The sequence below is a fragment of the Varanus komodoensis genome, unplaced genomic scaffold (genome assembly GCF_004798865.1).
Source record: "Varanus komodoensis strain SLA01 unplaced genomic scaffold, ASM479886v1 scaffold20_1, whole genome shotgun sequence".
Classification (NCBI taxonomy): domain Eukaryota; kingdom Metazoa; phylum Chordata; class Lepidosauria; order Squamata; family Varanidae; genus Varanus; species Varanus komodoensis.
In genome coordinates, this window is record NW_025335587.1 from 15,106,337 (window position 1) to 15,129,515 (window position 23,179).

The 23,179-nt window shown below is 48.0% G+C and overlaps 1 protein-coding gene across 6 annotated transcripts in view; it reads right to left on the reverse strand.

Annotated features, from left to right (window-relative positions):
• Positions 1-23,179, reverse strand: part of RAP1GAP2 (RAP1 GTPase activating protein 2) — a 125,688-nt gene that overhangs the window by 55,210 nt on the left and 47,299 nt on the right. For all 6 annotated transcript variants that reach the window (XM_044430517.1, XM_044430519.1, XM_044430518.1 and 3 more), the window contains one exon: positions 8,852-8,936. In XM_044430517.1, the coding sequence (XP_044286452.1) occupies positions 8,852-8,936 (85 nt within the window). The remainder of the gene's footprint in view (positions 1-8,851; positions 8,937-23,179) is intronic.

The window sequence follows — 23,179 nt, forward strand, 5'->3', positions numbered from 1 at the left end:
GAGAGAGAGAGAGAGAGGATCAGCTCAGACCTCTGGGAAGAGAAACCTGTCCGTTCCCAGCAGCCCTGTGGGGTGGGAAAGAATAAATATACAGAGGAAGCAATGGCAGAATAACAGAAAGAGAGGAAGACAGAGAAAAGGGGGTGGGGGTTCTGTTCTGGAACATCCCCTCAAATGAACCCCAAAGGAATGGCAGAAAAGGGTTCTCCATTCAGGTCTTATCTGGTCTTATCCACCCAACAACCCAGCAAGGTAGGCTGAAGGGGCAATCCAGCTGATGGCTGATCAGGGTTTGATGGATCTCAGCAAGAGCTCCCCACCCAAGCCTGTTTTTCATGGGCTCACTGACTCAGGGTGGGGGTGGAGGGGGCAGAATCGTGCCTTTTTCATAGGATGAACATGGCAAGGACCACACCAAGGGTGGCCTTCAAATGCAGAGCAGGGTGAGGCTTACCTTTTAAAATGGGGCCAATGTCACCAAGGGGAGTCCAGGGGGACGGTGGGGAAGTCAGTGACAGAGGCGGCTGGAGCGCCCTCTTCAGACAGCCAAGACGCTTGCCTGCATTTCAGCCCCTGGAATGGGTCCTTCGAAGCGCCGTGAGGCAAACTCCACGCCGGACCCAAACCAACATACCAGCCCTATGGGTTGGCAGTGTGAAAGAACCCATCCCCGCTTGCTGCTGTTCGTTGCTTTTGCTCAAGGCAGGGAGCCTTAATTAAACCTTAAAGGTAAGCAACATGCAATTAGTTTAATGTGATGAGAAGTCCAAAGAGCTCTGAGAGAAGGGGTTGGCAATAGGTGACAAAAACTCCCTGCCGAGATTAATTTATCCGTTAGTGCAGCTCCTTATTATGCCCCCTTGTTTATTCTGCAGTAAACCCCAAAGGTGCAAGATACGTCACTGTGGGAATTAATCACTGGCTGCTTTTATTGGCAGCCTCCTAGCAGAAGAGATGCAAATTTGGGGCTGCACTGAATCGTCTGGGTTTCATTTGCTATGGCAAAGAGGGCCATTCGGAATGACAAAGTTTGTCCCTGAATCTCAGTGTAGCCAATTACAGGTGAGCTTTGTTTGCAGATGAACTGCAGGAGAAATGCCAATATAGCCGAGCTCTCCAGTTTGTGTAGGTTTCACGTTTTGCAATGAAAGGGCCGTGACCTTCTCAGAAAATGATTGCTGCCTACGATGGAGCATTTTTCATGAGATGAAAATCAACATGGGCTGGGATTCGGCTGCAAAGGAGGATGAGAAGCACAAAGATTCTACGGTAAAAACAGCGCTCCCTTGGATGGGGACCATCTTTTGCCATGAAACGGTGACATTATTATTACTGTTGTGTTGTATTTATATCACAGCCTGTTTTCCCTTGGGAGGGAGCCAAGGCAGCTTACACAGACCTCCTGTGCTCCATTTTATCCTTACAACAACAGCCCTGTGAGGTAGGTTAGGCTGAGAGTGAGTGACTGGCCCAGAGTCTTGATGACCTTGAAGGACTAGAACCCGGATCTCCCCAGTCCACAGGCCAACATCTTAGCCACCACGCCACACTGGCTTTCCCACCCTTTCGACCAAAGAGTTCTTCCTCTCCATTTATCTGCACAACAACCCTGTGAGGTACAATAGACTGAGGGCCAGTGATTGGCACCTGAACCAAGATGCCAAGCCCCACTGCAGTGCCCTAGCAATGGAACCCCGCTGGCTTTCCTTCACCTTCTTTGGCAGCGCGCTTGCCCAACAATCGGAGGACGGGAGGCCTTGCTTTATGCCTTATTTCGAAAAAGAGAAACAGAGTCAGAAGGGGTCTCCCGGGTCATCTAGTCTGACCCCCGGCTCCAGCCAGCTCTGCTCATGACATGTCTACCCTGTGCATGCCCAGCCTGTCCTTGGACACCCACACCGATGGGGCTTCAACCACCTCCCGTGGAAGCCCATTCCATACCCTCGGGGTCCTAACTGTCAGGAAGTACTTCCTGGCATCCAGATTGAACCTTGGTTCCCTGAGCTTTACTCCACTGGAATGCATCCTGTCCACTTCCACCATGGAAAACTGGTCTCAACCCACCTCTGTGTGGCACCCCCTCAAGTACGGATCTGTTGCCAACAGATCCACTCTGAGTCTCCTCCTCTCCAGGCTGAAGAGACCCGGCTCCCTCAGCCTCTCCTCACAGGCTTCCCCTGCAAACCAGCCACCACCCTAGCGGCCCTTCGCTGCACCAATCCCAACCTGGCTATATCTCTCTTTAACAAGGGGCCCATAGATGCCAACGAAAGGCCATCCTGTGCTCAGATACTAATGACTTCCAAAAGGACAGGAAGGTACCAAACAGATCTAGCAGGATCTCCATGTGCTGATTTACATATGTAAAGTGGGGGTGCAACTTTAAAGGACACTGTTTCCTAAGGACACCCCTAATTTTACCATGCGGGCAGAGGAGGATGTTTGATTTAGGAAAAAGCCTCTGGCAGAAAGGTTGAAGGAAGGGGAGCAGGAGGGAAAGCACTTGTGGGCCAAAGCCCAGGGAAGCCAGGTGGGTCGAATGCAAGGGGCATCCTGCAGTCCCCAGACTCTGATTTCTGCAAGTGCCCCCAGAAAGAAGATTCTGGGGGCAGTGGGCCCCCCAGAGACGTTGTAGGTTATCCCCAACAGCATCACTTGAGAAGCAATAATCACAGAGATTCTGCAAAAAGGTCTCCAGCTGCCACACCTGCTTGTTGCCAGGAAAGGTTGCTCATAAAACGAGCAAAGGGGGTGAGCAAAAAGGAAGAGAAATGTCTCATTCGAAGCCCGCTAGGTTAGCCATGTGTAGGAAGATGTGCACAGCTCTGCAATTCTGCATGTGACAAACAGACAGACAGACAGATGGATGTCTGTCTGGGATGGAAACGGTCCCGCAATTCTCCCCCCACCACTGCTTCCCTCCAGTTCCTGATCACAGACGCCAAGGCTTCTTTTCTGGCTGTTTATGTTTTCTTTTTAAGTCAAGAGATTGTTCATACTGAATTTGTGCAGCATAAAGTATGATTCATCACTTCCCCGATCATTGCGACTGGAGGAAAACCAGTGAAGCTTTGCTCTCTGGGGAGTTCACTGAGAAATCACATTAATCTCTCCTTGTGAGGATTAATTTAGAGGGCTTCGGTAATATCCTTGTGGGATAACTAAGATCAACCAAGGGGGGCTGGCTCCCTCTGTATTTATTGATACGATGGAGTTGCTTTCTTGATATAAAACATGCACCAAAACAAACGTGGCCGCGGAAAAAGACTCACCTAAAAAGACTGACTGAAACTGTTTTGGCTTTCATGCATCATAAAGAAAAGCATAGATCGATCCATCTATTTCCAAGCCACATCAATTTCACACTCAGAAATCCACCCCGTCCAGTTTCTCATGTGTTCTCCCAACACACGCCTTTCTAAGACCACATACCTTTACATGTTCAGACAGAAAAAAGACCCACAACCTCTAGCATCTCTCTCGCAGCATAGCTCAGAGTCGTAGGCTTCCTTTACCTGTCTGAATGTGCACGTTTTTCATTCTAAAAGATTCATTTAATACCCATCTTGGTACGCTTTTAAAGCTGAAAACGGGATTGCAAAATTCAGAAAACCCGAAGTGCTCCTTAGTTCCAGCCTACGCATTAATTCAGAAAGTGCAGATCTGGTGGGTTTCTTCTGAGATGCAGAAAGAACTAAACCCTTGAGGATTCCCATGTGACAACTATGCACCTTACAGGGCCAAATTTAATTTCCTTTGATGCCCCATCTTTAGTGCATCGACATGAAGATCATTCTACACTGTCCAAACATGTCTCCTGGATGAAGAACATCCACTAACGGCTGCAAAGACATCTTCATTTTTCAAACAGGTGTGCGCTACAAGATCAACACTTCCCTATATCTCGGCTTGCGCATCTCTTCCCCCCGTAGAATGAATACCAGATTGTCAAGAGAACAAATTCGATCCAGGAAAGGATTAACCACCGGCTCCCAGAAAGCCATGCCTTCAAAGCACATTAGGCCAGTATCCATAAAAAACATCCTGCAATAGAACTTCCATTGCCCGATCTTTGATGATTAAGACAGGTACCACTTCATCCTTCAAAAGCTCAAGGGAAAAAAAACCAGACTAGCTTCATCCCATCAGCTCCAGAAAAAGCAGTACAGGAAGTTTGCTTTGCCCATTCTTGCCCAAGAATGATTCACCTCCAACCATCTCTGAAGCTGGGAGACTGGGAAGCTGAAGGGGGTGTAAATTTGACCTATTGGGGCTGTGTGTGTGAGGGGTGTTTAGAAGGATCTAGGGTTACAACCCATTGGTTAGACACTGCCTTGAGAATCATGTGGATTGAGAATTCTTTCAGACAGACAGCTCTGATCTCCAGGGTCTTCTCCTGCCAGTATCCCTGATTTTGAGTCAGGAAATTATTTTGACTAGTGGTTGTGTGATTCTAGGTACAGTGTTATTTGTGCTGGCATTGGGGAATTGCTGTTTTTAGGAATTACACTAGTTTGTAAACAGATTCAGGAGGCTACCTTTAGAAATAGGGATATACATTTTGCAAAGACACAAAGGAGATACTAGTGAGAGGAAAGAGGAGGGGAAAAAACACTATCTGAAGCAATCTGATTCTATTTCTCCCTATCCCAACCATTTATAGATTTCTTGCATCTCAATCCAGACACCACACAGAAATCTTTGGCTTCCATATGGAGCCGTAAGAAGCAGACTGGCAGTGGCTGTATTTTCAACCATTTCTGGGTGACAGTGAGTCATTCTTCCCATTTCTAAGTCACCCCACAATGCTTTATTCCCCCAGAATTTTTTAAAAAGTGGGCTGGACTGCGCTGTCTTGGAAGGGGAGAAGAAACCCTCTTGTGGCTGCTTAGCAACCTCAGAAAATGGACAGGATCCAATCCTGCCAGCTTGCTAGCAGAGTGTACCAGCTGCACAGTGGAAAGCAAGCCGTTCCTGAAGCAGGCAGAAATTAGCGGAAAGGCTTCTCCGGGAACTGGGAAGCTTGCAGGAAAGAGCAAGAACCTGCCGCATGGATCTGTAGTGGATGCAAAGGGACAGGAACGGGACTAGACACCACCCAAGGCTTCCAGACACGTCTGTGTGTCCTACACGTTTAGGCAAAATTTCTTGCAGTTGCCAAATGTTTGCAGCAAAGGTTTTCTGGAGACGTGGCACTGCAGATGGAGATGGCCGTTCTGGATGGGGTTGCACTCCCCCTAAAGGACAGGGTGTGCTGCTTGGGAGGGCTCCTCTCCCCAGCGCTGTCCCTGGAGTCTCAGGTGGCAGCGGGGGCGAGGAGCGCTTTCCTTCATCTTCGGCTGGTCCATCAGCTGCATCCTTACCTGGATGAGCACTGCCTGGCAATGGTGACCCACACTATGGTAATTTCCTGCTTGGGTGATTGTAACATGCTCCATGTGGAGCTGCCCTTGAAGACAATCCGGATACTTCAATTGGTTCAGAATATTGCTGCCAGGTTGTTAATGGGGACCGGCAGGTACTTACATATCACGCCGGTCCTCTGTTGCTTACACTGGCTGCCAATTGAAGTCTGGGCCTAATTTAAGGAGGTGATGACCTATAAAGCCCTAAACGGCTTGGGTCCGGGATACCTGAAGGACGCCTCCTTCCCTATGTGCCCTCCCTCCCCTTGAGATCTGAGGCAGAGGCCCTGCTCCGGGAGCCCTCCTTGAAGGAGATCAGGAGGGTGGCTACTCAGAGAAGGACCTTCTCTGTGGTGGCACTCTGACTATGGAACACTCCCCAGAGAGGTTCTCCTGGCATCAGTGTTATATTCTTTTCGGTGTCAGGCAAAACCCCCTTTTCCCCCCATCATTTTAATGTTTAATGAATTTTAACTGGGGTTTTAGTATTTCAATTGTTGGAAGCTGGGGTGTTTTGTTTTATTCTACCCATTTTTTATGATAAGCCATCCCGAGACACTAGTGGTGGAAGAGTTACGAAAGCTTTTAATTAGCTAATAAAAATAAAATGCAAAGTTATAGCAGTCTCCAATAAATGGCCCTACACACACACTGCATGTCTGTGCACCCAGAGAGCTGGCAAGATAGGGCAGCCCATAATATTCCCTATGGACCTGTTGCACACGTGGGGGAGAGGGAGGTGAGAGAATCCCGAGATGCTGGGCTGGACCACTCCAGTTCAGACTCCAGTGGGGGAAGCCCCATCTGGTGACCTACTAAAGCGAAAACCTTGCAAGCACGTCAAGGGTCTGGATTCCAACCCAGCAGCTTCCATTGCATCATTTTCTACTGCGTATTTTTAATTGGAGCAAAACGTTCACAACTCAGATCTGTACCCCGCTGCAGCAGAGTTCATTCCACCATCTCATTTAATTTTCTCATTCAATCCCCTCTTCATTTATGATCAGGCATTTAAAGTTCTGGAATCTATTACTAGATCTTTATGGATACATCTATGCATTTATAGCTCAGGCGGCTGTCTGCCTCTCTTGAAAGTCACCAGCATGCCTCTATCTGTATTATCCTCCTTTAGGTACAAGGCACTGTAAAATCTAAGCTTTTCCAGGGATGAAACAAGCCAAAAAGCTCAACCAACAGTCTTGCTCTCATCTGGCACTTGCAAAGAAAAAGACACCCAGCTCTCTCTCCAGGGTTCTGTGTATGAACGTCACAAACGTTACATGAATGTGTTCCTCGCATATCGCTGGTTCTGTTCTCAAGATCGGCTTTTGCAAAGACCACTTTGCAGACCTGTTGAGATTCTGAGGGGACAGAATGGAGCCACCACCTCTAGGGGTCCGTGGAACAAGCAGCCACCTCCACTCAGCAGACACAGGGTGCCAACCAACCCCCCACCCCTTTTGTCCTCATGCCCTGCTTGGGAGCCTGCCCAGAGCACCTGCTTGACCACTAACGGGGGCAGGAGGCCGGATGTGAGAAGCCCTCGGTCTGATCCAGCACCACCATTTTTCGTGGGGCTTCAGGGGATGAGCAATTCCAAGTACTCCTCTCTTTTACAGGGTTCTTCTTCAATGCATGCTTTTAGCTTTGAAAAAAAATATTAGCTTTTAAAAAATCTTGTTCCAAGATTTTATGGTATTTTATTGTATCATTTTTATGCACTGTTATAAATCACCGAGAGAGATATTTGGCAGCAAAAAAATGAAATTATTATTATTATTATTAAATTCCAGGAATGGATTAGAGGAAATTTGACCTTAGATTGGCTCCACCTTTGTAATAATTGCAGTTTCTACATTTTGTGCCTTCTTTGGTTCTGGAAGGCAGGCTTTCCCAGACTGAAGCAGTCCAGATGGTTGGGATCTGACAGCTCCTATCAGTCCAGATGGATGACAGCTCCTATCACCCCCAGCCAAGCTGTGGGAACACAGAAACGGTTGACACTTTCTGTTGGATGGCTGTAGCTTGCCAGGGTTTCAGGCAGAACTCTTCTCTGGCCCAAAACATCTGGGGATACTTTGGTTAGAGGAGGCTGCTAAATGGGTCTTTAGGTGTGACATTTCCTTGCCTGGATGCAACATTGTGGGTCAGGGGAGCAGCTCCTATGGGCCCCCCAAGGCGGTGGCAGGGATGCAAAGCTCTGGCCAGCATCATGCTCACTTGCCCTCGCCAGACTTCTTCCCACGCTCGGACCTGGCCAGGAAGCGAGCCAGCCTGCGACCAAGTCCTCAGTCCTCAGGAACGGTGGGAGATTCGTTGTGCAAAGTGTGTGAGGTACACAATTCTGTGTACAGGATGCACAAAGCCCACAAGTCATGTGTAGAAAAGCAGATCTCCGGTTGCATTCGCTTCCTGCCGGACACCCACACCGACACCCGGCACAAGAGCCTGGAGGAAAACCAATGGATTCCCACCCCCAAGCTGGATTCCTTCTACATCCCTAGCTGTGACAAGTCCAATCATCCCTGACCATCAATCAGAAAGGTGGAGATTGATGGGAGTTGGCGTACAACAATATCTGAAGGGCCACAAGCTCTTGAACCTGCTTGCAGAGTGGTGATGCTAATCCTGCAAAAAGGACCTTGCCTCTTAAGAAGATTAGGCCTAGCCAGGGTAACACACGTCTTACCCCCTTCCTGTCTGTTCATTCACAGAGGCGCTTTTCTATGTCCCACCAAAACTAAAAGCATAGCAAGTTGGGACAAGAAGCAGGGCCTTTTTGGTGGTGGCACCAACACTGAGGAACCTTTCACTGGCTGGTGAAGATGTTGTGTTTATCTGAAAGGGGTGCTTTGATCTCCCATGAGGATGACTTAGTCATATGGACGATTGTGCACCAACAAAGGGATTTTAATTCTCACAAGTCGTATGCATTAGCAGGAAGTTCTGTGCTGTAAGTAAGCCTGTAAGATCTGGATCGGAGGTCCTTCTTCGAGAGCCCTCTTTAGAGAAGATCTGGAGAGTGGCTGCCCGGAGAAGGGCCTTCTCTGTGGTGGCGCCCCGGCTATGGATTGGGCCCCCTGGAGAGGTGTACCTGCTGCCGACGCTTTTTTCATTTCAGCACCAGGCCAAAAGCTTTTTATTTTCCATTATTTTAAATGTTAGTAGTGTTTTAAAATTGAATTTATGTATTATCTGGATGTTGTACCTTTTTTATTTTATTACCACTCTGAAAGGGGGTATATAAAAGCTTTAAATGAATAAATACTTACAAAACCAACCAATCATCGGCTGAGTATGGTGGGAACAGACAAGGAGGGCCTGTTTTCTATTCCTTGCAAAATAATTCCAGGTCCCTGCAGCACCTCTGAGCATTTCTGAGCATGTCCACCATCCCAAAAGGCACATGCAACACATGTCCGTCATGCATCCAGCACGCAACTTACCTTCATGCTCGGTGGAGCAGTGAACGGAGGAGACAAAGGTCTCTCTGGGGCTGCCGCATCTGTGCTGTTCAGCACCTCCTGTTTCCTATAAGAAAAGGGAATCTATTTTATTTTTTTCTCCTCACTGGTCTTTTCAAGGACACCTCCAAAGAGACAGAAACTTTGAGAAAGTCAAGCCAGGGAAACGTCTCCAACCAAAGGGATAGGGGGAGACAGGCAGAAAGGACCCAAATCACCAAAACTGTGTCTCGATTCTTTGCTTTATCCAATTATTATAATGCCTCAAAGTGGCTTCTGACTGCAGCATCTGAAGAAAGGCGTCTCCGAGATTGTCCGTACCTGCTACCTGCGTTGCAGGTAAAATCCATTTCAGGCAATTTTGACCCCTGGGGTAAGCTGAGAGTTCGTTATATAGGGTTGGGTTTCTATGACAACAGGATTGCAAAAAAGCTTTCCCTCCCCAGCCACCCCCCCCCCGTCAGTTGTCCCCGGCTTCTCCAGCTGGTCTTATCTATTGAGTCAGCAATGTTTGCTCACTTTCTCTCTCAACAGAAAGGGTCTAATACATGGCAGAATAGATGCTGGTTGTGGCTATACTAGATTTCCACCAGGGAATCAGCAAAGAGTCGCTCACGGTGTATCATGGCCTGGCAGACTAAACTTCCAAAACAACAGCCAAGGCGCACTTACAAAGTATGTTTTTCCCCGGGGCTGTTTCATGCCCCATGAAGTGGCCAGGACAAAAAAAAAAAGGCATCATGTTCTAAAACATGTATTTTTAAAAAACAAAATTGTCATTCATTCTTCACCGTTGCTGCTTCTCCAGGTGGGGTTAAGTTGCAAAAGCAACTCAGCTGAGTTTCATTCCCTTTGGAGGATGGAGCAACGGCACCTCAAAGGCTCTTGGGAATCCCTCCTTCTGACACGGGTGGTGAGCCAGAACAAGGTCACAGAAAAATGAGAGAAGAGCATCAGCAAGACCAGAAAAAACCCTGAAATTCACAGCACTGGTTTTAGAGAATAGTCCTAACGAGACAAAACAATGAAGGTGGGCCAGGGAGGTTCTGGGGTGCCCACTAGGATTGGGATGCCTTGTCCTATATATTCCTACTTCACCCCTATCATCATATGTTGACGTCCTTCTCAGGGACCCCTCTCCTGCTCCGAGAAGTAAAGGAGGTGGAAACCAAGAGCAGGGCCTTTCCAGTCATGGCCTCCCCTCTGGAACATGCTCCCCAAGAGGTGCACCTGGAACCATCCCTGACATCTTTTCAGCACCAGGGAAAACCTTTTTATTCTCTAAATAATAAATGTAATAGTTATGCTGTATGTCTTATGGCTGACTGCCAGTTTTAGTATGGTTTATAAATCCCTGCTGTGCCTGGTTGTTGTCTTTTGGTTATCACACATTGCTTTATAGTTTTAAAAAATGAATATACTGCCTCTATTGTTTTCATGAGTCTTTTATGAATTGTATTTGTAATTTAAATATTTGCAAACCACCCAGAGAGCCCATGGGTGCGCTCTACTTTCTCTACCGGGTGCAGTAGAGAAATATAACGAATATAACAAATAAATAAAATATGGTGTAATGGTTGGAAAAGACAAGAAAAGGCCAAATGGAGAATAGGGAGGGAATGAAATGCCCTTGTAGATTCACTGCTGGTGGAAATCAAGATGAGGAATGGACCTGTTAGGAGCCAAAGATGCCGTGCCGGTCACACCTGCATGATCGCTTTCAGCCTGCCTGCCTGCCGTTCACCAGCACAGCTCTCAGTGGGACCTGTTTCTGAGTAGACATATCTAGGATTACACCGCCATGGAGACCAAGAGGCACACTTCCGAGGTGGCAAGCCTTGCAGACAGTAAGTAGGCAGCCCTCGGAAAATCGCTCTACCAATTGCACCCATCTCTTTCACACACAGAGAAAACTCGGCCCTTGGCTGGTTGGAGATCACCTTTCCCAAGACGTGGGTCTCTCACTCAGAAATGGGAAGGCTTCCGACTGTCAGGAAACTGTCAACTGAAGGTAAGCTCACAACCAGCCAAAGTCAGCTCCTGGGCTATTAATCTGATTAATGGGTTCTTATTAAAGACATACCAGGCTGTACGATTTCAACCGAGTCACTCTTGCTTTGGTTAGCTATTATGATTCTCATTCCTAGTGAAATGGGAAAGCTGGACCGTGAAGAAGGTAGATACACTTGGAACATGCTGCTGGAGGAGAATGTTGTGGCTAACTGGACTGATGAAGAGACACGGAAGTGGGTCTTAGATCAGCTCAAGTCAGAACTTGCCCTGAAAGCAAAAACGATGGTGCTAGGAATATCAGAAGCAAAGACTTGCAAGAGGAAACCCCAAAGCTAGGCTGAGGAAGGAGTTGATGACCAATGGGTGGACTCCATGATGAAAGCCACCATCTTTGGTTTACAAGAGCTGAGCAGGGCTGTTGCGGACAGAACGTTATGGAGGGTGATCTCTCATAGGGTTGCCAGAAATTGGAGATGACTTGGCAACAAGCAACATGGCCGAAGACTCTAGCACCAGTGTGATTTTTAAAACAGTCCCAACGAAATACAAATAGAGACAGGGATGAAAACAGTCAATGCAGCAAGCTGAAAATTATAAAGGCCTGGGTAGGCCATAGGTCAGGCAGAATGAAAGCTTTTGCAGCTGGTGTTGGAAGAGAGAGATGTGCCCAAAATCCTGCCTACGCACAGAAAAGTCTCCCGAGCTGAACTGCGGGGAGGAGGAGACCTAAAGGAGCCATACCCTGATCCTTAAATATCCACTCGTGTGATCAGCAGGGCTGGCTTCCATGGTCGAATCCATCACTGAATCATAAGACCACCCTTCAAAATCAGGAAGAGCCATTGCATTCCAGGCCCAGTCTCTACAAATGGTCTGGGGAATCTGCGTATAGCATTGGACTCCAACTCCCAACAGCCCCAGCATGATCAGTGGTGAGGCTGATGGGGGCTGTAGTCCAGCCCCCTCCAGGTGGCCACATTTTCCCCGTTTCCGGACTAGTAGATTAGCCTCTGTTCCTATGACTAAACTAGCACATTTATAGACGTTTCAGAAAAGGAAGAGAACAAGAGAATCTATTTCAGAGGAAGCAGGTCTTCTCTGTGATGCCATAGAACTGCAAAAGTACAAGATAATGTTCTATTGCATCCCATGTGCAAATCATTACGAATGTACAAGCCTGTTCTGATCTTTCAGCTTTCTTGTTAAGGAAAGAGACGGCTCGGTTTTTGCGAGCCTTTTCTTTTAAGAGGGAGCTCTTGAAATGTTCCCCCGCAACCCAGGGCTGAAGGATGAGCCGAGCCGAGCCGAGCAGCACAGCGCTGGCAGGAAGGGGGGCTCCAGACCTCCTCTCAACACTTGGCCTGCTGGCCCCTGAGACGCCCCCACGGGCAAAACAGTTGCAGTGGCTCCTCCTGCCCTCGGATCTTCTTTGCTCCGAGTCCTGCATAAATTCAGGCAATTGGCAAATGATTCACTAATGAGGCACCGGCAACTAAAACCGCCACATAAGTTACCCTCTGGAGCTGTGATGAGGAGGATAATTGGTGGATGAGATGGGCAGAATACCATCCACCCACCTCGGAGGCCGGAATAATTGTGGCAGCTAACAGATCTGTGACCAGCATGAAGATAAGACTGTTTCACGATGGAACAATGCAGATTCTCGACTGTTTTAAGCAATTGGTTCAAACTCGTGTTTTCTCATTGCCTTAATTTTTTCAAAAGGGAGGGGGATTAAATGCTATTCTAAAGAACCTCTAAAGTTCCTAAGTTCCATGTTAAATTGGCTCTTTATTGAGGACCATGAGGACTAGAATCTTGGCAGGGGGGAGCCCTGTTTGAAGCTCTGGAGGTCCACCACCATTCACAGTTCACAAAACTGAGCTGGGTGGTCAAGCCCCTGCTTTGCTCATAGACAGTCCGGGGGATTAATCTCCAGCATCTCCAAGTAGTCCATGGCACTGTACTGGGCTAGCTGGACCAGTGGCCTGATTCATTCCAAGGACTTCTCCATGCTCCAAGGACTCGGTCAGCTTCCCGTGTCCCCACGGCTCGCGATTGTTCTTAGAAGGATTGTTCTTAGAAGGCCAGAACTGTTCATTGCACTGCTTTAGCACCAGATATCGAGAAAAATATCTCAAAAGCATTTCTCCGTTTCCTCTTAGTCCTGCCATGCTTGTCCCAAGGCAGCCCAGCCCGAACGTCCAGCTTCAAGAGCATGACGTGCATCTCTAGGACAACCTACTGCGTGGTGACAAAACACGCTCTCGTGTCACGGTGACGGATGACCCCAAGGAGGGATTCAGGAGTGCAGGGTGACAGGTGCTCTGGGAACACAGATGTTTGCTTTGGGTGATTAAGCTTTCTTAGAATAGAGATTTTATTTTGAGATTTTATTAGTGCTTTGGCAGGAGGAAGGATCGCGGGTATCCTTCAAAATGGTTATACGTGTGTGCGCCATCTATTGCATGCAAATGGCTTTTATACGATGCCTAATGTCAAGTTAAGGCTCTAATTCTTGGCAAACAACCCAAAGAGATTGGGCGGTATGGATGCGTAACAAGAAAAATGAAGGGGAAAATGTGTTTGCTGAAAAATGGGAAGCTGCATGGGGGCAGGTCAATTCGCTCCCTCCGTCTGTGGCATGGCTGCTTTGAGAAACCTGAGCTTGCTGCAGAAGCGCTCAGACCGCTAGATGAATGTGTGTTAAGTCACTCTGGGGGGTTGAACCTCAGGGTGTGAGCCAAATCTGGCCCAGCTGGCCCAAGATTGTGGTCTTGTCTTCCAGGTTCCTCCACGACGGCCAGGCCCCCAGGTTCCAGGTTCCTCCACGACGGCCAGGCCCCCAGGTTCCAGGTTCCTCCATGACGGCCAGGCCCCCAGGTTCCAGGTTCCTCCATGACGGCCAGGCCCCCAGGTTCCAGGTTCCTCCACGACGGCCAGGTTCCCTTGCCTTCCACCTCTCCCACAACCGCAGGCTGTTTGATGCTTTCCAAGTCTGCATGACACCAGCCTCGTCCTGCCCAAGGATCACTGCTTCACCCCACTGAACACTCTACCATGAAGGGATCTACAGCCCACCAAGGGCTTGCTCACCAACCTCTTTTCTAACCTGGCCCGCCTAGACAAATGGCCAGAGCAGGCTGTCCCTAGGCAGGAGAAGAAATGGATGCAAGCTACACATTCAGCCATCGTCTTTCCATCTCCCTGAGCCATCTCTAGCCAACGCAAATGCAGCCACTTTTCAGCCAAAAGGGGAGACTCCGGACTGAATTTGGAAGTCCTTTCTACCCTTGAGATGAGCAAGTTCCGGTGGAGCAGTGCAGAAAGTAATTTTCCTTCTTTAGGCAGTGGTGGATGCCCGGAGCCAGTCTGGCACAGTTGTGAGAGGCTTGGACTGGGACTTGGGAAATCTGAGTTCTTGTCCCCACTCAGCCACGGAGCTCACGAGGAGACTTTGCGCCAGGCCCAGACTCTCAGCCTGACCTAGCTCACCGGGTTCTTGTAGTGAGGACAGGACTCAGGGAAGAATGATGTAAACCGGACTGAGTTCCTTGAAAAAAGGCAGGATGGAAATATAATAAAGAAACCCCCAAGCTTTGTAACCTTTCCTTGGAGGGCAGTGGCTCCAAACTTCCCATCATTTGAGTTGCCAACAAAAATGGGGATGTTACAAGCATCTTGATGTTTTTAGAAAAAAGGAGGGTACAGAACAGGGCCGTCTTAACCGCATGATGGGCCCTGGGCAAAGCAGTGTACTGGAGCCCCTTCGACAACCGCAACTGTGGTTAATTTTGGAAGTTTTCCAATTTTCCAAGGGTTAACATACACAGGTTAGTATGGGGCCCACGGGCAAGTGCCCTTCAGGCCATGTGTTAAGACGACCCTGGTACAGGACCCTTTTAAAACTGGCCAGCCCCATTAACCCCCACCTTCTTAACTGGGCCATTGGGCATTCAGGTGTGCTGAGGATGGGAAATGGCTTTACATATTACAAAGACTGTGTAAATAGGCCAGAGCTGTGCTCATTTCCAGGGCTGGAAAGCAGGGCAGGGAAAACGGAGTTGCTTCTAGCAAAGATGAATTTATAGGCCTGCCCCTCCGGGCTAAAACGAAATAAACTCTATCAAAAGAGGCAGAGAGCAATCTTGTGTGTTACGCATTTTCTGTGGTCATTTTTCTCTTCGGAGTAACAATCTTAGCAATGTCTTGAAGGTGGGGAGGAGAGATTCTCAGTGAATCTTTGTGCTTCCCTGCTTAAAGTATGAGGCTAAAAGGAGGGGGTGGAGAGGAGATGGGAAGATGGACTTTTTCACCTCCAGGGCAACTGAAAGACAAGTCTGAGTAGTTCAGCAGGAGAATGCAGTGAAAGAGCTTCATTTGCTCCTCAGAGGGTTGAAAATCTGCCAGACGGATGCTGCAAAAGGAGAAGATTCACGTGTGTTTCCAGAACAGTGTCAAAGAGATGGAATGAGATATGAAGCCTGGCAGAACATACTTGGGAAGCTCCTTCTCGTGGGTCCAGGGGGCTGCAGTGTCTGGGGTGAGTTCAGTGGGGGTCACTCCCAGCTAAATGAGCACAGGATTGGAACCTTCAAGCTTTGCTTTGGCCAAGAGGCGAGGCTGTAGATGCATCAATCAGAGTCATCAAGGGGAAAGACGATCATTTCAAATAGCCCCGCACTGACGGAGAATTCCCATTTCTCTTTCTTCTCCCAGACATTCTTCCTAATTATGTCACTCTGAAAGCTACCTGCTAAGTTTGCTCAACAACCATGAAAGCAGAGCCAGGTGTGATTTGGTCCTCTTACTTTTGTGGTCCTTGAAATGCTCACAGAATTGAGCTAAGCCGCTGTGGGGAAGGAAAAGAGGGACTTCCAGACCCTTCCCCTCCTGCCCTTTGCATCTTCTCCCCAGGTCCTTTCCCATTCGTGGAGAACACACACAGGAACACCCACACAAGAGCTAGGCAGCCGGCTTCACCACACCTGATGACCCCATTCCAAAGCCCGTGGCACGGTCGACCGTGAACCCCACCGTGCGTAGGTGTTGCGGATTTGCCCATCTGCCAACTTGACTGGTTGTTTGGGTAAGTGGTTGTGGTTGCATTGGCCTACTGGTTTGTTGTTTTCTTGTGTTGTGGTTTTTCTTTTTAGTTTCTTCATTTTGATGCCTTCTGAAGTTTATAAATTGCCCAGAGAGCCATTTGGCTATTGAAACGCTTTGGACCTCTGGATGGCATGCTTGAATTTGCAGTGCTTACCCTCCCGACAAAGGGGAGGTTTGCTGGTGCAGTGATGACCACCAGCCTGAACATCGGGTGTCCATCGGACAAGCTCATGGAGGCTAAGGCAACTGCTGGGCATGATGGCTACACTTTGGGCACATCATGAGAAGGCAAGACTCACTGGAGAAGACCGTCATGCCAGGAAGCCATTCTGGGAGTTTGGCTGGTGGACTAGATAAGGCCTTGGTTAGCTCCAGAAGGACTCTTCTATAGTCTTAACGTGTGGGCCAATTGCAAAAGACATCTGTTCCGAAGGAAAACAAAGGGATACGTGTGTGATTTAGCCAGGAAACTCACTAATAAATAGGGGTTGTCCTTGATAAACCGGAATGATGGGACATACTTTGTTTGCAGTTCATTTCTGGCCAGGCCCTGAGGCTCTTTGGCACAAAACGCAGTCTTTCTTGACCCATCTTCGACTTGGCCCTGCCAAACACAGGGAGCACAGTTGCCAACAGCAGCATATTTAGTAAAGTCACGGCAAGAATTCCAAAAGATCTACCCATTCCATAGTCTTCCAACACTTGGAAATCTCACCTTCCCTGCCATTCAAAGTAAAAACTTGTTCCTTGGCCTATGTTCTAACCCCAACATGCAAAAGCAGCTTCTGCTTTCATGCTCTTTGCCAGAAAACCAGGATGTTGACAGAGGAAGAGGTGACAGAGAGGAGAAAGATAAGGAAAATCAGCTGGTTCCCATCTGGAGAATATATAAATGTTAGATCTAGTTTGATAGCTAGATGGGCTCTTTTTCTAAGTATGATTCTTCAAATATTTAATCTGCATCTGAACTATGCCTTCTGATTGTGAGCTGAAGTGATAAAAGTTGTCAGGACTGCCAAAGAGGAACCTCTGAGAAACAAGAAGGGAAGGATCGTCATGCTGTGGACTCCCAAGTTTTACTAAACAAAAACAATGACAACATTTTAGGGGGAAATGCTTTTTTCTGCTCCATTGCTTTTCCTGTCCTTTCCTTGTAACTTTCCTTGCATGCCCGACCCTTTCCCCAGCCCCTTTCTCTGCTGTTTTGCCTGCCTTTGCTTTCAAGAGCACTCAGCTTGGAGAACATGAAAGCTCAAGGAAACCCATGTGGAATACCCTCAGCAACCGAATTTTGGGGAGCAGAGGGGCACAGGTGGGGATATTTCAAATATCCTGTCCATGTGCACCCCTTCTGGTTTGATTCTAAGGAATCATCACAGCAAGCATTCAAATTGCGTGTATCAGTACATCCTAAATTCAGAAGCAGCTCTGTTCCCATCCAGTAGAGAATCAAGAAGAATTAGATAACATTTTCATTCCATGCAGATATCTGGAAGGAGGAAGGGAGACTTTGGACTGCAAAACTATTTCAAGCCTTGTTACCAAGCATCAAAAGCAAACCCAAAGGGGTGCATTTTGCAAAGGCACGGCCATGCCTTCAGTTCCAGGTGAAATTGTACATGTCAGCTTTACATAACAGCTGAAAGAGAAAGGGGGTTTGACTCATATTAGCTCGTACCAAAAGAACTCTATTTTAGCCAATTTGATTCAGAAACAAAGTCCCATTTCTAAAAATACTCCCTTTTCTTGCTAAGCATTTTTCATCCTGCCTTGTGAGAATAAGAGATTAGCTTCAGTTAAGACACAGAAAGCCGTGTGGAGGCTCTACCTATCTCCAAAGAAAAATGCATTTTCAAATTAACAGTTACACCTCTGTCTGCAAAGAGCATTCCCTCCAAGGCAAACTTCGCAAGTTCGGAAAAAGGTCGCGCGAGTCCTGCAAGAAGCAAGGTGACATTTCACAATGAATGGGCTGAGCTTTAATTACTTTCTTTCCACCCAAGGATAAATATTGCTCAGCGAAGCCCGGAGAAATTGGCAGCAGAACTTTGTTCTGGGTGCCACAGATGTGTTGTTCCTGCAAGGGGAAATTGCATCGTGGGAGCACAGAATATGAACCCCCCAGTTCAGAAAGCCTCACCACATAGCAAGCCAGGACCCAAGACCCCCTTGAACTCACTTGAAACCACGGACTTCCTGCCCCTTCTCAACCAAGAATGCCCCTTAATTCCTGAGGAGTGAAAAGAATTGGCAGGGAAGAAGGGGCGACTATAGTAGAAGTGAACTGTTAGCAGCAGCTTTTCCAGTTTTAACCTGTCTCTAATGAACCTTCCTCTTGGCTGGTTACTCCCTCCCCACTTTGAAACAGACACAGAGCGCGTCGGAAGGGGCCTCCCGGGCCATCTAGTCTGACCCCCGGCACCAGCCGGCTCCGCTCACGACATGCCCACCGTGTGCACGTCCAGCCTGTCCTTGAACACCCGCACCGATGGGGCCTCAACCACCTCCCGAGGAAGCCCATTCCACACCCTCGGGGTCCCGACTGTCAGGAAGTGCTTCCTGGCATCCAAATGGGACCTTGGCTCCCTGAGCTTTGCTCCGTTGGAGTGCATCCTGCCTTCCTCTGCAGGGGAGAACAGGTCCCTGCCCACCTCCACGTGACATCCCCTCACATACCTGCATGTCACCAACAGATCCCCTCTGAGTCGCCTCTTCTCCAGGCTGAAGAGACCCAGCTCCCTCAGTCTCGCCTCATACGGCTTCCCTGCAAACCGGCCACCATCCTTGTGGCCCTTCGCTGCACTGACTCCAACCTGGCTCTATCCAACCTGGGCCTGTAACGAGGGGCCCAGAACTGAACACAATAAACATACTTTCAACAGTAGAAGATTCCTTGGAAAGGGAAAGGAGGAATGTGCAGACAAAGGGAAAATGCTTTGCTCCAGTTTTCTCCATGATTTCTCAGAAAGAAGCAGGAAGACTGGGATCAACCCCCGTCACCCCTCCAGTACAAGGATTTTCCAGGAAAACTGAGCAAAAAACAAACTGATTGTAAGCCTAGGCTTAACCGTTCATCCATCACTCGTGTTCTTCGACACGTGTGGCCTTCAACGACTGCTCCTGCCCTGCAGTTGTCCTTTCCAAGTCTCTCTGCTCGCTTCACCACTGCAGGTATTCCTTCTCTGCTGCTGATTTGGCTTTTCCTCCTGACGAGGGCAGGTGTCCCTGCTTTGACCATTCCACCTGGGGGGACCCTACTAGGAGACCAGGCTGGGTGAGACTCTCCCGGCCTCCTGACGACATCGCACTTGGCTTTGCAAGGGGGCTGCCCTGCAGAACTTGCTGCGCTGGCAGCAAAACCCACTGTGGTTTTGCAAGGAAACTCACTTTATGGAGAGCACAAACCTTGTCCAGGAGCAGAACTGCCCTGCCGGGAGCACTCTGGGAGAGCAGTTCTGCCTGCAACATTCCTCCTTTCAGAAGGTCCCAGCAGGGACAAGGCAGGTCCCTGAAGTTGTCCAACTCTGCACTTCAATTAAAAAAAGGGACCCCACCCCTCTCCATGCATTTAAGTTTTTTAAAAATGTCAGATCAAAACTGGATCATTTACATCACATCTGTTTTGGCATTTTCGGATTCATCGTGGCACAAGAGTTTGTGAATTGAGTCCAGAGAGTGGTCAGCTGGAGCTTTGGCGAGGGCCTGGAAAGCCACCAGAAGTTTGTCTGCCCCAAGAGATACGATTTCCACTTTTCATGAAGCATCCAGAAAGATCAGATGCAAACTAAGAAAGTCTTGCTACGCATGCCCCTGTTTTTTCCAAGTTGTGGGGATATGAAGAGCTCACCCCAAGTCCTAGAGAGGACTGAGGACAGCTCAGTCTGTGAAAGCTTTTTTAAGCTTTTGATATGGTGTCAGCAGAGGAGGGTGACCCAAATAGAGGACTGGCGCATAGAGAGGATGTGTTTGTTTTCCGAAGGCCCCTCCCAAAGGGATGGGACCCAGGCATGCTCAGAAGGAGTGTTCCTGGAGGTTAACACTAGATTCAGCTCAAGAAACCACATTGTGCATGCTCAGAGATTCATCCTGGGCGATTTGTGCTTTGCGGTCAATAAAGAATGTTTTGCAAGGAAAATTGTCCGTGGGTTTTGAATACCTGGAGGAGGAATCTCAGCTTCCAATATACATAACTCTTCATTGGCTTAGAACCTGGCCAAGTCCTGGAGTCCCTGCAACCTCCATCAAGGTGGACTTCTTCTGGATTGGTCCCATGAGTGATTAAAATATGGCCGCTCCATGTGAATTTTCTGAGAATGAGCTACCACCTTACAGCATTTTACATGGAAGTAATGCCACCAAATTCACTGCAGGCGTTCTTCTGCACAGCCCTGTCCTTTGACATCTTCTTCCAGAGCTTCTAGGTGTATAATTTCTGACCAACCCAAGGCTCACAACTCTCCTTTTGAAAGAGGCGTGTGCACTGCATCCTTAGCACAACAGGCCAAGTCTATTTCTCGTTCCTTTTCTGCAATTTTCTGCAGAGTGTCACTGGCTAGTCACTCAAGATCAACAGTGACATCCTGGGTGATTATTCAAATTAACAAACCTTGATGTGATTGATTATTCCAGGAAGGAGCTCGGCGGGGGACAGCTCCCCCCTGATTTGGGAGGAAGAGGAAGCCTGCCGCAATCAATTTGCAGCATTAGCTTTAGCTGGGTTGTTAATAAGACAACGGAAAGCCCTGCCTCCTGGTAGCAAGAATCTCTGCATCTCTCTTGTTCTTAGAGGGTGACTTTCAACAGCAGGTGGAAAGCGGGCACTGAAATGCAACAGGCACAACATCTGTTTGAATACCCCAGTGCCCATCCTTCCCAAAAGTGAGACCGGTTGCCCAGGCCTTATGGGCCAGGGGTGCAGCAGCATTGGCTTCGTGGATGCTGTAGGACCCAATCTCCCCTAATCTCAGAGCACTAGCTTTGAAAGATGGGGCAAAGTCCAGCTAGACTTGCAGGGACAACAGTTAGGCTGAGACTCCTCCTGATGGCCCAAATATGCATGAGGGGAGCAAGAGAGGAAGGGGGCCATTTAGCTGGACTCAGGAGGTCCACAGATGGCTCACAAGCCCATTACCATGAAAGAAAGACTGAGGCCAAGTTGTCGCCTGTGCTTGAGGTCATTTGTGCTGGCTGTTAACATGCAACAAGCCACGTTCTTTGCAGCTGAGGGCTCTCTAGAAGAGAGGGAGCAAGAGAGATGGAGTACCTGGTGGTTTGTGCAAGCAGTTCTGGGATCTGAGTTGGAGATATGTGCCATCCAAGTGCGATATACTCCCTCAAGAACTACGAGTCCCAGAATTCCTTTTTTCCTACTGACATTTCCAGCTCACAGGCAGGAGAGACAAGAAGATCTAGCTTGAAGTGGGAAGAAGAATGCCGAGATCCCACAACACCAGTCCTGTTGCTCTGATTTGCAGGCTCCAGAGCATATGAGAGTAAATGAATTAAGCTTCTAGTCCTCAGGGTAAACTGACTCAAGATGACAGTCACAACAGGAATTGCCTCATCTCTTTCACTCATCCGAATTCAAGTAGGAAGTTGGAATCATCTGCTGTTATATTTTCTAAGATGGACAAACCTGCCCATTTCAGTTTTTCTCCATTTATTTTTCCAATCTTAAGTTCAGTACAAACAGAACCTTGAGGTTTTCTTGAAATGCCAGAAGAAAATGCATTTTTGCACTTATTTCTTTGTGTACATGCCATTTTTTCTATGCAATTTTGCCTGATACACATTTCAGAAAGCAGCTTTCTTGATTTTCGGTTTATTACATACAGTATACTTAGAATGCATTTCTGAGTATTCCTGTCACTAAAGCACACATCTGTGTGCACGCATCTCTGTAATATACCTCTTTGTGCATGCATTTTTGATGCAAGAACTCCACTACAAAATTCGGAGAAGTACGAATTGCAAAGGATCAAGCACATTCGGTTCGCACACCATCTCAAAGATGCGAAAACAGTTACATTTGCATTTCAGGATGAGCCGGATGCCTTTCCCCTTTCCCTCCTGTTTCCCTTACACTTTTCTGTAACAAACCTACCACTCTGAATGGCTATAAAGAAACCAGTCGGGTGTGAAATGGAGAAGCAGTACCCAGCCATGTTTTCGGCTCTTACAAGACAGGGAAAGAGAAAGGTGAACTCAGCCATGACACCTGCTATGAGAGCATTGGCAAGGAGGCTGACCCAGCTGAGAGCAACATGCCAGGAAGTGATGCCATTCCGAAGTCACAACATGATTGGATGCAATGAGCAATGAATTATGGGCCTTGGGTGTTCACCTCAAAAGACCATTGGGGGACAGAACAGAGTTGGATGCAGGGCTTTGCAACACACTGACCAATTTATACTGCCCTCACTATTTCACAAAGAAAATAAACCCTCCAGATGTTTGGGCTGATACCTCCTATCACCCACACAGCCAACTGGGCAGAATGATGGGAACTGTAGTCCAAAGCATCTGGAAGGCCCTGAGTTGTCCATCCTTGGCACAAAGCAAAGCTATATCCCTCTTCCTGCGTCAAGAGTATGGGATTAACCCCACCTTCCTATTACTTTATGACACCATTGGAAGTCTAGGCACAGACTGTAGGCAGGTAACACGGCCATTGGGTTGCCGTCACCTGCTAGTATTTACCTGCACTAAGAGTTCATTCATCCAGCTTCCAGTCCATGGTTTTCCCACTCCCATGATCTTCCTGAGAATCAAAGGACCGCTGAAAAACACTAACGGCCCCAACTTTGGATCTCAACCGGCACATCTCCATTGCAGAATGAATCTTTCGCAGCACAGACTGCAGAACTGCTGTTCAGCTGAACTTTCAGATTGAGATGAGTTGTGGCATGAATGAGAAGTTCATGGCCATTTACCTTTGGCTAGAATTTAACCAGCTCACATCTTCCAAAAGAGCCAGAGGTGGACTTGGACACAACCTGAAGTCCCTTCATAGATTTCAGAGTGTGTGACATAATTCATAGAACAAAAAACACACTTTGTGGGTATTTGAAAAATGTGCATGAAGAGTACACAAATAAAACTTTTGTCATTGGGACAAACATGCCTCCTTTTTTTCAATGAGGCATTCCTTTCCAAACAAATTAAAAAGAAAAAAGCACGCAATCAAAG